The sequence below is a fragment of the Vanessa atalanta genome, chromosome 28, assembly GCF_905147765.1.
Source record: "Vanessa atalanta chromosome 28, ilVanAtal1.2, whole genome shotgun sequence".
Lineage (NCBI taxonomy): Eukaryota > Metazoa > Arthropoda > Insecta > Lepidoptera > Nymphalidae > Vanessa > Vanessa atalanta.
In genome coordinates, this window is record NC_061898.1 from 5,443,424 (window position 1) to 5,462,043 (window position 18,620).

The 18,620-nt window shown below is 34.2% G+C and overlaps 2 protein-coding genes across 3 annotated transcripts in view; both read left to right on the forward strand.

The window, feature by feature from the left end:
• Window positions 1-8,397: 8,397 nt before the first annotated feature.
• On the forward strand, window positions 8,398-9,304 carry LOC125074560. The gene is made up of 2 exons (XM_047685886.1): window positions 8,398-8,960; window positions 9,298-9,304. Exons 1-2 carry the CDS (start codon window positions 8,398-8,400, stop codon window positions 9,302-9,304), a joined length of 570 nt encoding a protein of 189 aa, XP_047541842.1.
• An 8,831-nt stretch (window positions 9,305-18,135) lies between these two features.
• Window positions 18,136-18,620, forward strand: part of LOC125074687 (protein slit) — a 146,838-nt gene continuing 146,353 nt past the window's right edge. For both annotated transcript variants that reach the window (XM_047686071.1, XM_047686072.1), the window contains exon 1: window positions 18,136-18,260. The gene's annotated coding sequence lies outside the window, so the exon portion shown is untranslated. The remainder of the gene's footprint in view (window positions 18,261-18,620) is intronic.

Sequence of the window (18,620 nt, forward strand, 5' to 3'; positions counted from 1 at the left end):
AATTTTAGTCGACTTTTATTCATATTGTTTATTAATGTTAAAATCTCGTAGACGTTATCAAGCTGTCACGCAAGCACACAGCGCCAGTCTATATGAATGAACTCAAAATTGTAAATACTATCAAACAGCAATCCGATGTTCTACAACTGTAGGAAGATTTAAATAATTCGATCTCTTGTTATCGAAAAAATAAAATGAGATTAAAAACCTCTTCATGAAATTTACAATGACAAGAAATTGGCTTCATTTGGTGGTAGGGTTTTGGGCAAACCCGTCCGGGTAGGTATTATTGTGATCCGGTTTGAAGGCTGAGTGAGCCAGTGCAACTACAGAGACAAGGGATAACAAATAGTGACATCGTACACAGTATCTCATTACGCTTTAAAAGAGGCGATTCACGAGACGTGATCTGGGTGTTGTATTTGAAAACAATTAACGATTTCATGATCATATTGAAGCCATTGTCACCTTTGTGTTTAATTTACTAGGTGGTACTTTATAGAGGCCCTTCAGGATAGGCACCAACCAATCAGATATTCAGCAATAAACAACAATACTTAGCATGGTTGTGTTTTAGTTTGAAGAATGAGTTATCCAGTGTAACTACGAGCACGAGGGACATAACCTTAGCTGGAGGCGCATTGGCGATGTAAAGAATCTAAGTTCTACGGGCGATGGTGACCACTTACTACCAGATGGTGCATTTTCCAGTAAGCCAACATATATAATTAACTTTAGGTTTAAATATAAGGCAAATAAAGACTAGAAGAATCTACCAATAATTTGTTGTTCGGTATAGTTCACCTTAAATAAAAATACCAAATATAAATACCAGTCAAAAATCAAACCAGAAGAACCAGCAAGAAACTCCGCACCTTTTTCCAACATTGGAGATACAAAGTTACATCAGAGTCAAAGTCAAAGTCAAAAATCTTTATTCAATATAGAAGTGCTTACACTTGCTTATTGATAGTCAAAAATCTACCACCGGTTCGGAATTTAACACCTCGGACCTGAGAAGAACCGGCGAAAGAAACTCAGCAGGATTTTTTTTTCCCATTTTGCATGTTCAATAATAATTATATTTTAGGTATTTGAAACAGCCCGGAGGCGATCATTTCATTCCCAAATTGTGCAGTCAACTAAAAAGTCATTAGTGTTGTAATATCCTTTAGCACACAAACGCTCTTTAACGATTCTTTTGAATTTTATAATTGAATAATTCTGATCCTGTTGTAAAAACGTATACATTGCCCCGAAAAAGAGTTACTAACCCTGTGTGATCGGGTACTTGGAGTAACAAGTTTATTCTTTCATCTGTTAAATACAATTAAAATATAATATATTCTACCTGGACATTAACAAGTATTAGCTCCACGCTTTTTGTCATCGTATGGGTGATCGTTTGTGAGTATATCTAAGTATCTATATTACGACTTAAGTACTTCAAATCGCCACCTTAGCCTTCACCGCATCTTAAGAAACAAAGTCCTCAGTTGAGTTTGTCTGGACTCAAAAACAACCAAACAGATTTTCATCAATGGACTGAGTCATCGATGAGGAAGCTTTAAATCGTGAAAAATCGTGTAGAAATACATTAAAAACCTTCTAAAAATAGATAGTTTAGGATTCTCTTTTAATAAACGTACGATTATAACTAATTTATAAGATTATCGTGAAGGACGATATGGTTAGAAATAATGTTACTTGTGAGATGACGTCCGACAGAGAAGTATGGAAGAAGAAGACACGCTGCGCCGACCCCGATTAAAATTGGGATAAGGGCAGGAGAATGATGTTGATTTCATATATTTGTTAAGCCGCGCAAAAAACTTGTTTTTTTTTGCAACAAAATAACAAATGTCTCAACGGACCAGTTAGAATGGACGATTTCCATTTGACCCCACATTAAATAAATATATCTTACAAAATCTACCTGCGACCGCTAATTATCTACAGCAGATTACTTGTTTCGACAGTTTTAATGCTTTCAGATATAAATTTATTGTGATCATAGGTAAAATACGTGCCTAGCAACGAGATCGTTGGCCTGTTCCTTATTAGAACTTTGGCTCCAATGCACCAGGAAAATGACACCGGTCAAGTACGAGTCTGACTCGCGTACGAAGCGTTCCGTATCATGGACTAAGTAAACAACAGGTACACACATTTATTGATATCGAGCAATAAGGGGCAAAAAAACGCGTTTGTTGCATGGGAACCCTCGTCAATATTTAATTTATTTAGTTTTTAGTATTTGTTATTATAGCAGCATCAGAAATATATCATGTGAAATATTTCAAGTGTCATGAGATACAGCATGGTGACATACGGACTTCTCCTTTCAGCAATACGTAGCCTATTTATTCGGAAAGGCTATAGGTTAAACACCATCGTGTTAAGATCAATGGGAGCGGAGTATTAATGAGAAATATTGCAAAAACGGGGGAAAATTATACATTTATAGAGTATTCGTAGCGTGCGCTGCGTAAACTGTTAAAGTTTCGAAAAAATCACGTATGATAGAATCTGTGATAACCGAACGAAGTCTGGACAAGATGCTAGTGTAATAATAAAGACAGCAGATTAAATAGAAATCTATGCGTATGTTTTAATGAATTGATTTTTGTAACTCAATTAGAAAACGATAGAACGGCTGAACTAATCTGAATGTAATTTGTTACAGAGATAGATCATAGTCTGGAAGAGCTAATAGGTTAATTTTTAACCCCATAGCTACACCCCTCTCTTCAAACGGTTTTATCAATACTATTTTGATGTTTGTCGTGTTTCCATTTAATCATAGCTCGTATATTTGGGTTTGAATGCGTACTTCGGACAGAAAGGAGAAGTAAGGGACTTAAACAGAAGTCTTCTGTTAAATATTCGACGATCCCTGATACGTTCAGCTTCAAGGATAATAGTACGAAAAGGTTAAAAATTATTATAGCCGTTGTCTAGACTGATCAACATCGAAGCCTTGTAGCGTAATGAATAAAACTCGTAATCTAATAAATTTATAGAAAAAAAAAACATTCAATAACAAGCTTATATACCTATGTGTATAAAATGTTTGTGTCTACACTAAGATTAAGATTAAGAGGTAGATTTTTGACAATCAATAAGCAAGTGTAAACACTTCTATATTGAATAAAGATTTTTGACTTTGACTTTGACTGTCGGCGCTTTAAGAGTTCTTTCGTATGCAACCAATCATGGGTATAGGTTACGTCAGGTCTTTCCATAAAATGTTACAAGAGAACTGAACCAAAGGTAACCGTACTAGAGGAAGTATTTCTAATTCAAACACAAAATATATTATTTACCGATTTATAGTAAAATATTCAGACTAAATCTGGTCTCCTCTCTATTTGAAGAGACGGAGAAAAGAGCTTTTTCCACCACGCTGCTCCAATGTTTTAGTGGATAAACGTGTGGCAGAAAATATTAAATTTGACACACACAAGTTCCCTCAGGATGTCATCCGTCACCGATCACGAGATGAATGGTAAACACATATGTAAATGATGAAAATTCAGTGGTGCTGGTTATGAAACCGCAATCATCGGTTAAGATGCATGCGTTCTAACCACTGGATCATCTCGGATCTGAATTTATAAGTGATTAATTTGCGTTTATAAAAGGACGTATTGTATCTAAGGGATATCTATCTCTTTAAAGCGTAAAGTATTGAAAGCCAGCTATTTTATATGCAGACGACGGGGTATTGGGCCAACTGATGGTAAGTGGTCACACAGGGCCGGACCGTAAGTCTAGAGGGCCCTGGGCTAAAACTACTTTAGAGGCCCACCTAATTTAATTCTGAATGTAGACCTGAATTAAATTAATTGAATGGGTTTGATTAATTGCAGGACTCGCAGAACTGCAAACCATACGATCTGTTTAATTTAAAAAAGTTATGGATTCTTAACTTAACTTACCTGGGGCCCCCTTGAATCCACGGGGCCCTGGGCTGAAGCCCAAAGACCCATATGGTAGATCCGGCCCTTTCACCACCCATACTCATTGGCGCCGTAAGAAATATTAACCATTCCTTACATTCGTAACGCCTCGCGAACTTTGGGAACTAAGATGCTATGTCCCTTGTCTGTAGCTACACTGAATCACTCGCCCTTCAAACCGCAATACAACAACTATGTAGGTACAGTACGCGACAAGTGAGTGGTACCTACCCAGAAAGACTTACACAAAACCCAAGATCCGAGCCCTACTTCACATGATTTATGAAATTAATGAAATATGTCAATGATTATGGGTACGCAATTTTGAACCTTAAGACAAATACATTACGCTGCAATTCACGTGATATGTTAAGTTTAATTACAGGCAAATGTTCTACTTATTGAATAGTTAAACTTAGTTATATATAGTCTGTTCGCACAAGACAAACAAACCGCTTCAACCTTGAAATGACGCGATAAGATTGGTCGAAAGTACGGAGTTTTGTTTTCATACTTAAGAAGTATTTACATCATAGAAAGACATCACACGAAAAAAATCCAAAAATTACAAATAAACAACATTTTAAATCGAATTGAATTGAATAATAAGTGATGTTCAATTAAAAAATAATGATATCTTAAACTCAAGAACGGTTTATAGATAATACATATAATAAAATTGGAGTGTCTGTTTGTAATATTAAAATAACGGCTTTTTACTAAATGCATATACAGTATGTACACAGTACATATACCAAAATAATGTTTTTTACAATTATTGTCTGTCTCTGGACCGGCTGGACCTGGACTGGAGACTTTCACTGGCAAGCTATATGATGTAATAAGGCTACTTTTATTTTCGAGTTATATATAAAATTTCAGTTTAATTCAAACGCGCATGAAGTCGCGGGCACAGCTAGTGTACAATATAACTGAGCTATTAGCAAATTACAAATTATATGTAAAATCTGAGGCTTGTTTATCTGTATCCATTTTTCAAATCGCCATATTGGTATTTATTAAAAAAAAAATAGACTATGTAGTCTTCAATTTAAAAATGAAACTCGTTTCAGTACTTGTTAGTCGTCAAGCTGCATACAAATTAAACATTAAACAGCTGAATAAATATCGTACAAACCGAATTGTTAGCTTGGCAATAAAAAAAAGTATTCGTTGTGATTTATATTTATTAACAGTTTATGTGTTAAGTAAATTAAGTTCAATCGTTACAAACAACGGATGCGAAAGAAGTCACAACAGCACAATATCCATAACTTTAACTCATCGAAAACACAACACTGAACAATATTAAACGTATTCATAAATAAATAATGAAAACGATTTATATTTCGCGTTAATCGCCATGAATTTCGTGTTGTCTTCCAAAAAGCTTCTCATAAATCCAACGAATACATTTTTATGGCGCCAATAAATTGGTACAAAATGGCCGCCACACGTCAGCTGTCAGATGCAGCGCGCGAAAATGTTCGCTATTATTCGAGTCGGACATTTTGGGTAAATATTGCGAAATATTAAAGGCTGTACACACGACGTGACTTATGACGGAGACGTTGTATAAATACTTGTACTTGAGTGTTTGTTATATGTATATATGTAATTCTTCTATATGTGTGTATATCATTGCATTAGCAGCCCGTAAATGTCCCACTGCTGGGATAAAGGCCTCCTCTCCCTTTGAGGAGAAGGTTTGGGAGCATATTCCACCACGCTGCTCCAATGCGGGTTGGCGGAATAAACATGTGGCAGAATTTCGTTGAAATTAGACACATGCAGGTTTCCTCACGATGTTTTCCTTCACCGCCGAGCACGAGATGAATTATAAACACAAATTAAGCACATGAAATTTCAGTGGTGCCTGCCTGGGTTTGAACCCGAAATCATCGGTTAAGATGCACGCGTTCTAACCACTGGGCCATTTCGGCTCAATATATCGGCGGTGTATATCATTGAACTACTCGTAAACGGCTGAATCGGTTTTGATGTTTTTTGTGTGGTTTTCTGGATCGTTTAGATAAGATCTAGTAGGTGGCGCTGTGATTGGATTCCGGAAGCACATACTTACCGATGTAAAGCGTCATCCAGGGTCGGATTTACACTAAACGGGGCCTTGTGCCTGGGGCAACTTCCAGATGAGAAAAATATCTCTTCGTGAAATATAATTAAAAAAATCTATACTAATTATAAATGCGAAAGTTACTCTGTAACCTCTTCAGGTTTAAACTGCTGATTTAGGTGAAACTTTGTGTGGAGATAGTTTGCATATAGGGGAAGGACGTAGAGTACTGTTTTATTTTTTATATATAACAAGATTTCTACTACGAATTTTATTTTATTTTCATTAGGACAACCAACAGTAGATACAATATCACATCCAAAATAAAAAGTTACATTTCAAATTATCAAGGCAAAAGTTCTACTACTTACAGGTCACGTCTCAACGTGCATTATCATATTACCCAATGTATGTATTGAAAACATCAATTAAACATAAGTATCATAATTAAAAATAAGAAATATAATACATTTTTTAAACTATTATGTAATAATTAATAAGATAAACCGTGTGATTAGAATTGAGCACAAGTAAAATTCTTTATTTTTCGATTGAATTGAGGTCGACTATCGATACTTTATGAAAAATTTACTGTCCTCAGGGGCGGCGCTAAGGTTGAATTCGGCCCTTGCCTCACAACACTAGTCCATACTAGTGCGAATAGGTATTATACGAAAGTAACTCTGTCTGTTGCTTTTTGCTACTTTCACGGCCAAAACACTGAACCGAAATCGATGAAATTTGTTATGAAGAAAGCTTGAACTCACTAATACTACTTTTAATGGCTAAGACCTGACGATCTACTCCTCAAATGCGAAGCCGCGGGCGATAACTATATCATTAGTTCTATGTAAATTGACGGTAACATGATAACGATCGTTGATGTCGAAGAAAATCAAATGTTGTACGCCGAGTAAACTTTATTCTTGCAAAAGTTGCATAAAAACAATGAATCTCGACTACTATTTTTATATATTAGACACACACAATATTTTTAAAGTGATAACTTATTATGGGAGCGTAAACCGCTTCGTTACGTAACGCGTTACGGCGCGCGTCTGGCTTCCCTATATAAATCAATTTTATTCAAGTAAACTTCACAACGAAGCGTTTTTGAATCGTCAATATTAAAATGCTACCACCGTTTCGGAAAGCAGCCTCCAGCGAGATGAAACGGCAAGAAACTCGCATAGTTGCTCTTTTCAAATAAACAGATTTACAATGCTGTTTTTTTACAATAATTAGTGTCCTGTGGTGGAACCCGAACCTAAATCCAGGCGTTTTTTTCTAAAAAGTACTCTCTTTTAATTAATAATAAGACTTATTTGTTAATTTAGTCTTAATAAACTTTTTAAATTTCGTCAATGGTAAATTGGTTACATTTCCCGGTATCTTTCTCTTACGCACACGACGTTAGGCAGGCAATAATGATACTAATTATGTACATAATATTGGAGAATTGTAACAAAGAATAAAATTTTATAACCAATAAAAGATTTAATTAATAAATAACCTTTCCTTATATTTTCATTCATCGTTTGGTAGTACTTGTGTAAACATCAGTTTGTACCTGTGCCGATTGAAAAAATAAAATAAAATAGTTCTAATAGCTTTTAGTGTAAAGTCTGCAATTGACTATAGTGCCTATAATTAGTTTAACTATAATTCATGTCAATCGTGTCCAAAAAGTGCAGTTTTTGTACCTAAAACTATCTTCCAAAGTTGCTGTTATTAAGTGTTAGTGGAACAAAGTTATTTTACTCCACCCACTTGGCACTGATTATTATTTGCCGCAAAGCTTAAGTACTCTACTGAACAACATTTTCGAACCCTATACCATCTGCATAAATGGCAGCGCGCAAGTAAGAGTGACTTAAATTCAAAGACATCAAGGGGTACGAAGATCAAATCCTGAATACACTGACCAAATTTTTTTTTTTTTTTATAAGTATGGTTGTGTGCTACTCATGTAACAATAGTTTACTTGTAACTCAGAAGAGAGTTAAATGTACAAATACATCATGTAACCGTCAATTTCATGTAGACTGTATTAAATTCAATGAGGCACAATCGAGCCGAGCTAAATGGGTTTGCCCAATCTGTCAAGGGCCGAAATCAAAATCAGGGAATAAAAATTCTCCTTCCGATCAAGGCAAGATTTTTAAAGAATCTGAAAAAGATTCACCAGCTTCCCTAGTAAGTAACATAGACACCCAAGATGCTATTCTTCAAGAAATTCGAAATCTTCGTAGAGAAATGAATGAAAAATTTGAATACCAACAATTAAGCCTAAACGATTTCAATACGAAATTAAGTGAAATTCGCGGTGAAGTGCGAGATTTAAACTCCAAATTTTCTATAATGCGACAGGAGTTAGATCAAGTAACTAATACAGTGCAATTTTTATCTGATAATTTTGACGAACAACAACTCATTAACGATCGTTACAAAACGGATATCTCTCAATTAAAAACAGAAAGCACATCTCTACGTGCACAACTTAACGAAGTCACCAGCCTTATGGAACAGCTTGAGCAGCGTGCTCGAGACTGTAATATTGAAATACAGTGTGTTCCGGAGCATAAGTCAGAAAACCTGTTTACTATTGTGAAACAACTCACTAAAGTCGTTTCGTGTGACATAGCTGATAGTGATATTAAAGAATTCCATCGCGTTGCTAAGGTTAATTCTGACTCTAAGCGCTCTCGCAATATCATAGTCAAACTAACCAGCCCGCGCATCCGTGATACTATACTTGCAGCGGTAAAAAATTTCAACAAAAAGAATGAAAACGACAAACTCAATTCGACTCACTTAGGCATCGCAGGTGATAAGCAATCAATATACGTCAGTGAACACCTATCCCCAACGAACAAGAAACTTCATGCAGCTACGAGACTAATCGCAAAAGAGAAGAAATACGAGTTTGTCTGGATCCGAAATAGCCGCATTTATATTCGTAAAAATAAGCATTCACCTGCAATTTTAATAAGAAATACCAAATTTTTAAATAGTCTTAAGTAATTTTATAGTTATATTATTCTACTTTTTTTTTTTATACCTGAATTAGTATTTATTGTGCTTTTTTAGTTTTAAAATTCAATATTAAAATTTTTTATCAAAATGTGAGGGGCCTGCGGACCAAGACTGAAGACCTCTATTTATCTGTTCTCTGTTGTGATTATGATGTCATAATTCTTACGGAAACTTGGCTGAATGATACAATATTTGATCATGAATTATTTGACACTCGGTATTCAGTATTTAGGCGCGATCGCAGTACAACTTCATCTTATTTGAAAGATGGTGGTGGTGTTGTAATTGCCATACACAAAAAGTTTGAGAGTCTGAGAAAAAACACTTGGGAATCTATATGTGAAGATCTTTGGGTTTCATTTAAAATAGGTCAAAGGGCGCAAATTAATATTTGTGGTGTCTATATTCCACCTCCAGTAAAGGAGTTGGAACTTAATTACTTTCTTAAAAATACTGCACAAGTTATTAACTCTAACACCGATGACGGCACAATAAACGTGGTGATTGGGGATTTCAATTTGAGCAATATTGTCTGGGAATATAGCACTTACAGTCGTAGTCTAATACCTGTTCGTACAAACAATAACGTGGATTCTTTATTTATTGACACAATGTTATTTTGCAACCTACATCAATGCAACTCAATTTCTAATTATAACGAAAGAATTCTCGACCTAGTTCTTAGCTCACATCCATCTTTTCTTACAGTATCTGAAGAAAAACCCTTAGTCCCGCTTGATTGTCATCACCCAGCCTTATTAATAGACCTACAGTATTCTACTAAAAAAAACCATCTTAAAAGAAATACTGAACCTGAATATAATTTTGCGTTTTGTGACTATAATACTGTTATTGAGGAACTTTCAAACATTGATTGGGCACATTTATGGAAAAATTGTAGCTCTGTAGATGAAATGATAGAAGTTTTTTATGAGACTTTACTAAATGTTATTTACAAAAATACCCCAAAATCCAAACCACGTGATGGCAAGCATCCCATATGGTATTCACGTTCTCTTATACGTACTCTTAAGGAAAAATCAAAATATCATAAAGTATTCAAGAAGTATAAAAATCCTATGGATAAATACACTTACGACCTCTTAAGAGATCGCTCAAGCGAAATGATATTTGAATGCTATGATTTCTTCAAAACAAATATATCAGACCATATTCGCAACAATCCTAAATATTTTTGGAAATATTTTAAAGACAGAAAATGCAATTCTAAGTCGATTCCCAATCAAATGATATTAAATGATAGAAAAGCTACAGGAGGACAGGAAATATGTAATCTTTTTTCTTATAATTTTCAGTCGATCTATGATACCACACATAAGTTTCCACCTTTCAACCCAAAATATTTAACTGGTATTGAATGTACAAATAACACATACGCCAAATGTTCTGTAACAGATCATGAGGTTAAAACACAACTTCTATCCTTAAATTGCAATAAAGGGGCGGGACCCGATCTAATATCACCTACATTTATTAAAAATTGTGCTAAAGTTTTAGTTAACCCCCTTACAAAAATATATAATAAATCACTCCAATCGGGAATATTCCCAGCTAAATGGAAAGTTGCTTATATAACGCCAATTCATAAATCTGGAGACATTAATAATATTTCTAATTACAGACCAATATCCATACTATCTACTTTTGGGAAAGTTTTTGAGTCACTAATTCAAAAAAAGATGTATTCTCATTTAAAACCTTACTTTGATTCATACCAGCATGGCTTTTGTCCACATAAATCCACAACATCTAATCTAGTTAGTTACATATCTGATATTTCTGAAGCTGTAGATAAGAATAATGAGGTACATGCTATATATCTGGATTTTAAAAAAGCGTTCGACTTAGTCCACCACGACATTCTTTTAACCAAATTGGAATGTATGGGTATTCATGGTTCCTTGTTGCGTTGGTGTGAGTCATACTTAAAGAATCGATCCCAATTAGTTGCCATTAAAGGTTTTAAATCTTTTGAATGTAAAATACCCTCTGGTGTACCGCAAGGGTCACACTTAGGACCTTTGTTTTTTCTTGTTTTCATTAATGATGTTGGAAAAGTAATTAAATCTAAATATCAAATATTCGCAGATGATTTAAAAATATACAGGGAAATTAAATCACTAGAGGATATCGAAATCCTACAAAGTGACATCGACAACCTTGTTTGTTGGTGTCTTGCAAATCGTGTGACTCTAAATAAGGATAAATGTGTTCATATTAAATTTAGTAGAAAACGAAAGCCACTAAAACACACTTACTACATCGACGGTACGCCTCTTACGGAATCAACGAATGTTAGGGATCTTGGGGTGATAATAGAAAACACCTTAAGCTTTAGAGGTCACATTGATTCCATCATATCAAAAGCCTCGCAAGTATCTGGTCTGGTGTTAAGATTAATGAAAATCTTTAAGGATCCAAGCTTGACAATATTAGTATACAATAGTATAATAAGGAGTATCCTAGAATATTGTTCAGTTGTTTGGAATCCTGGATATGAGGTGCACTCAGATAGAATAGAACGTGTACAAAAACGTTTTCTATATTACTTAGCGTACACAGATCTAAATGCTAAAAATTTTAATTCTTACGACGCACGCCTAATTAATTATAAACTGCAAACTCTTAAATATAGAAGAGAAGCTGCCGACTTTCTTTTTTTATACAAATTATTGCATGGAGATATTGATGCACCTGATCTACTTGCTAAGATTAGTTTCTACATTCCGCGTCAAGGTAGCCGTTTACAAAATCGTAAAATATTTAGCCTGCCTGATGTCAAATCAAATCTTGGCCAACATTCGCCAATTTACCGTATTTGCTCGCTTGCGAATTGTAGTCGTCAACACTTAGATGTCTTCAGTGAATCTGTTGGTTCTCTTAAAAATAAACTTAAAACAAAATCACATTATTTTATGTAATAATTAAAAAATTAACTAGTCAGTAATTACACAAGTACTGTTCTTGTTAACTAAGCTATATATTTTTTAAAGCATGCTAGGTTTACATCCAGAAGACTGCAACTTCATTACACTCTGTTTAGCTTAGATATTACTTTGTATGCACTAGTTGTAAGTCAGTTTTGTAAACTTAAATAAAAAAAAAAAAAAAAATATTGTCATATTAATAATATACATAAAAATCAAATAATAACCGAAGCTTTTCTCGAGTTAAACAATTTAAATATTTAATAGTTCAACTGAGATTACTTTAAAGTTATCACTACGGTCGTCCCGTGACGCAAATTTAATTTTTTTAAACTTATTAATTGTAGAAATAGTCAGTACATATATGTAAACTGGTTAACTGTTAAACTGCGACGAACCGCTACAGTCATTACCAAAACAAAAATTTATACTAAAAGTCTAAGGGAATCTTGACAATAGAGTCTCTGGGGACGTACCTTTATGGTAAATATGGTACTGAATAAAACCCCACATAACACCTTATTAAGGTACGTTACTGTTTCTTCGAATATTTAAAGAAAAGTCTCTACAAATAATGTCGGAAGTCGTGGACCTGCCATCTTGATGCCAAGCAGTTTATATCATCGCGAAATATATTCAGAAATTTGAATAATGCTTCGTGCATACGTCATTGACGGATCGTGGGAAATATTCGGAACGAACCACGCCTAGAATGCTTAAAACGATAATATTGTTGGAGCCCTTGGCCCGGTGGCTAGAGGGGATTCCAACCCAGACGAGTATTGAAGTTTCATGTGAATAATTTCTGTTTATAATTCATGGTCTAGGAAAACATCGTTAGAACTAGCTCGAAAGGGAAGATCTGATGATGTTCAGTAATAAAATAAAATTTAAAACGCCAAAACGTATTAAAGTAGAATATAAAAAGGCACAACTGTGAGCCCGTGGATGTTGTTAAATTAAATAAAAAAATTAAAAAAAAAACATCACAAGAAAGTATGAATCGACTGAAAATCTCCCACATCTGGTTGATCTGGTATACATATACCAACTCGCATTGGAGCAGCTTAGAGGAAGATCCATCATACTTTAAAAGGAGAGCATGTTTCAGCTCAGTACTTGGAAATTTCTAGGCCGTTACTTTTTAATTTGCTATCCCTAAGCAAAACGAATCATTACCGATTACAAATTATCCAGAGAAAAGCTGTAAAAATCATTATATACTTTAACCGTGAGGTTACAATATTTCATAAAATATAAAGATACCACCGACTATAAGTGTAGATTCTAACAAGAACCGGCATTTATTTTATTGGCGGAAGAGCAAATGGGCCATCTGGAGGCTTGCAGTCACCGCCGCCCATAGACAATTGTGCTGTAAGAAAAAATAATCATTCCTTATATCGCCAATGCACCACTAACCTTGAAAATGTCCCTGCGTTTTAAATCTGTAATATCTTCGAAAATATTCATTTAAATTACACGCTTTTAAGGGCCATATTGATGTACTTATATTAAATGCAAAATGTATTTAAGGCACTTAATTGGATAACCATTAATGCTATGCTTAAACTCGCTTCGAAAATAAGCCATTATTTCTCGTAAAAAGTAAAGCATAAAAAAATGGTTATTATGGGTTATCCCTAAGAGATAGAACTTTTTTGAAGACCTTTATAGTGAGTACAATACTGTAGTACATTATTTTGATATATCTCGTAGAGTTCAGTCAGCGTTTTCAATAAAAAAAAATGTGTTTGTTTACTACAGCACTTCAGTAATCTCTAAAGTTATCAGTGTTTCTCTACTATATTGTGCATGTATTATACATATAAACCTTCCTCTTGAATCAATCTATCTATTGAAAAAACCGCATCAAAATCCGTTGTGTAATTTTAAAGATCTAAGCATACACAGGGACAGACAGCGGTAAGCGACTTTGTTTTATACTATGTAGTGATTGGTGGTTATCATTAGAAACGGACAGGGACGATTTGATGTGTGTGGTGACCACTGACGTCAACAGCGGGGGGCGAGTTAATATGTATGACTGCCATCTGCAGCCACACCTCCAACGAGATCCCAGATAAGTATTATATACAAATGTAATTGTATTTAACTAACGTGACTTTGTATTTTTAAATGTTGAAAAATAGTAACTACCGATATATAGTTTCTTGCCAATTCTCCTCGGTAGAATCTACATTCAGAACCGGCGGTAGCTTCTTAAACAGTTTGTTAAATGATTCTAAAGTGCTTGTAAAGCCTACTTGAATAAAGTATATTTTGATTTTGATTTTGATTGAGATGGAGAGCCGTGATGGCCCAGTGGTTAGAACGCGTGCATCTTAACTGATGATTTCGGGTTCAGGCACCTCTGAATTTTCATGTGCTTAATTTGTGTTTATAATTCATCTCGTGCTCGGCGGTGAAGGAAAACATAGTTTATTCCACCAATCTGCATTGGAGCAGCGTGGTAAAATATGCTCCAAGACCTTCTCCTCAAAGAGGAGAGGAGGCCTTAGCCCAGCAGTGGGAAATTTACAGGCTGTTTATGTAAACAACACACAATAGGTGTAAACGAAACTTCGCGTTTATTCAACAGACTTTTAGAAATTTTAACAATTATGGCAGGTTTTGTTTTGATTTAATTCCATTGTCAGACGACGTCTGTTCGCTCGTTTGTTTTATACAGGCATAGCGCCGCTCTTTAACCGTCCAATAACTTTAAAATTATTTAACCGATTAAACATTATTTAAAGTTGTTAAATAATTTTTATTAAAACACGACGGAGAACATTTGTCGTAGTGGGTTCGCACGATTTTCATTTGTTTTTTTTTCATCTCTCTAACCGGACAGTAACGTCTTTCCTCTCTCTAGAATTATTTCTATATTAAATCGTAACATAATTATTAAATTACAATCAAGAATACTCTTTAATTTTCTCCACATCTAGAACAGCTTGAGATCATAGCCGATGTTTCATGTGCAGCCATCGTCCCATAATCACTGGGACAAAAATCGGCTTACGCTATTAATATACAAGATTATTCGGTTATCTGACGACCTCCGTGGTCGAGTAGTGTGACTGAGGTTTCGGGTTTGATTGCCGGCCGAGTCGATGTATAAAAAGGTCATTAGTTTTCTATGTTGTCTTGGGTCTGGGTGTTTGTACCGTCGTTACTTCTGATTTTCCATAACACAAGTGCTTTAGCTACTTACATCGGGATCAGAGTAGTGTATGTGATGTTGTCCAATATTTATTATTATTATTTGTATTTATTTATTTAGTTTTAGTCGACAACATATATCCGCAAAATTCGTACAATCGAGATATTTCCGATATTAAATCCGTGAATTTCAACGACATGACAGTTCAACGGGCGGCCATGTTTGACAAAAGGAACTTTACGAATACGTAATACTGTTTGAACGTTATGATATTTGGAATGTCATAATTAGTAAAATTAATTATTTTCCACCACCTAAATAAAAAAATATAGACGTTTGATAATCGTAATGATGATCAACGTCAATGAATAAGTTACATTAAATAAAAAGTTATTGATAAACCTTATTTGTTTAGTTATATTGATTTTACCCGAGCAAAGCCGGGTTATGATCTAGTATTGTAATGATAAGATGTCAGTAAAGCACAGTACTCATACAAAATGGCACACAGCTTATATTGAAACTTTGGGAAGCCTACAAACACCCCGTAACTTCAACGCTGATTTTCAACGACCGCCATAGTGGATACCATAAGAACAACAGTGACAGCTACAAATAAATCTATATTTATAAAAATCCTTAAATACATACTTAATATGATTTGAAAATAGTTTCAGTATAACAGCGCGATTTTTAAAACGTTTTCTGCCTCGCACAACCACTCTGCGGTAGCAGTTTTTACCGAACCGATACGACTTGAGAACCTTCAAGGAAAGAGCGTACTCCTTCCTTAAAGGCCGGCAACGCACCTGCAAGCCCGGTGTTGTAGATGTCCATGGGCGATAGTAGTCACTTTCCACCAGGTGGGCCTCCTGATTGATTGCCAGCTTGAAAAAAATTGAGCGCGTGGAATGGTGGCAAGAATGTTAGCAGCATTTCCCCGTTGAATCCTCTGGGCTAAAAACGAACCAGCCGTCCTATCACCAGTGGAGGCAATGCGAGGTGTTATACTTTTAATGAAGCCTTTTGTACTGTTTCAGCGCTTACGTCTTTTGGGCGGTGGTGATCACCTACCGGAAAAAGTAAAAGTAAAAAGTTTTACTTTTGTACTATTGTAGGCATATTATTCGATACAAGATTATATAGATGATAAAAAAGCGTGGAGTTAATGCTCGTTGACTTCCAGGCAGGAGACATAACATAAATATATAATTGTATTTAACTAACATGACGGTATTTTTACATGTTGAAAAAGAGTAACTAATGAGTTTCTTGCCGGTTCTTCTCGGTAGAATCTACATTCCGAACCGGTGGTAGCTTTACTTTAAATAGTTTGTGAATAAAGGATATTTTGATTTGATTTGTTGTTAATTTTACTTAAATCCTTATTCCGTGCGGTATGTAAGTTAAGTGAGTAATTGTGTCATTTAAATTAGATAGATATGTGTGGCGGAGATTTATTTTGATTTCGATTTGGCCACGAGTGTATCCAACCCTTATTGGAGCGTGGAGGAATATGCTTTAAATCTCCTCAATACGGTAGGAAATGTAGTCGCAGTTTCTATAACAGTAAAATAGTCTTCTAGATAAGCGTTTATATATAAACAAACAATTTATATGTAAATAGAATAAATATTTTAAACCATAATCAACAAGAGAATTACATAAGAAACCCCCCCGGAAACATTTCCTAAGTACGAGAATCGAACTCCAAACTCGTTTGTGCGGTACGTCAATTAATATACCCGTCTCTTTCCAATGTGTATGTTTGTAACTCCCTTTGAAGTAACACGACGCCCTGTGAAAGGATCATCTATGTGTGTGTAATACAGGTATCATTGGTCGTGTTGCTATGGGGAGAATTTACCCCGATTTCAGGGAATTTTTTGACATTATTATTTTTTTATTTTTATAATGATATCAAATTGTTTTTTTATTTAAATAAATATTAATTACATAATATATATATTTAAATTAATCCAAGATTCCTAGTTCAAATCGTCCCAAATCACCACTGTTTATATATATGTAGATATATGTCTTTTTATTAGTATACGTGTTACTCTTTTTATTTTTATTTTATTGCTTTATTGCATTATAAAAATGATGAGCGTGAGATTTTTTACTTCTTCGGAATAAATAATGATATTTTCTAATTGCGTACTATACGCAGTAATAAATAACAATAAAATAATAAAATTCTACTTATTAATAATAAAATAACTATTATTATTTTGATTAAACATTTACTTCTCTTATTTTCAACAAATACTATTAATCTCAATCACAAATTTAAACATTCACAATTGAAATTCGTAATAAAATAAACACTGTAAAATAAGATAAGGTGTGAAGTTGTCTATTTCGAGCGACGTGACACTTAATTGGCGGTTTTGCGAGCAACTTCATCGTATAACGTCATGCCACTGTGCGCGCGCGTCATAAAAATAGAATAAAGACTAAGCAAAGACTTCAAAAAAAAAGAAACTATCGAAGTATTAAATATAACATATACCGGATTTTTTAATAAAATTGTAAATCTGTCTGTCTGTTACTCATGCACGGCCAAACTACTGAACCGATTTTGATGAAATTTATTGCAATTTGTATAAAGTAACCTTGAATCCCAACTTCCGCTACTTTTTTATTTCTATCATTTGAAAACCAACAAGGGTTTGGTTTTCAACGTATATTAATGGGCCGGTCAATATAACGACAATAAACAAACGGTTACAGACAAATTTAATCAAATTCTATGTCTATATAACTAAACAAACCATGTTTCTCACAATGTAATTAACTTTGTATAAAAATTACAACAAAAAAAAAAAACTAAAGCTCCTTCAAAAGGTAAATTAAAATAAGGCAAATATAACAGTAGATCTAGCAACACCGCGCACCCAAAGTCTCACTAAAACAAAATTCCTTACGCCAGTACGCGTTTAGCTTTCATCCGTTGATGTTGCTAACTGTTGCACACAACAGTTACACGTAGTTGTGTTTTCTTGTGTTTTATTCTGTGTTAGTGATTAAGATCAACTTAAGACATATTTTGGTTTATTTCGAAAAGGGTAAGTTTCTTAGAGTGTATTTACGTGATTCGTTTAAAAATGAAGGCTTTATTAAACACGAATGCTTTCGTTTCGTACATCGACTTATAATTTAAGCTTTTATATCGCTTATTATGTATACATATAATAATTCGTTCCGGTGTCTGCCTTTGAGATATTAATATTTAATATAATTTCGATTTTCGTTTATTTATTTTTTTTTAGATTTCGACGGTATTCATGTTTATAGTTATTGTTTATGTGACGTCTATAAAAACTAAAGTATTTTCATTCTTAGTATTAATTTACAGTATAAATTAATTGATAATAAATATAAACTCTTGAAATCTTATATTTAATATACCATAACTAATTTAAGTA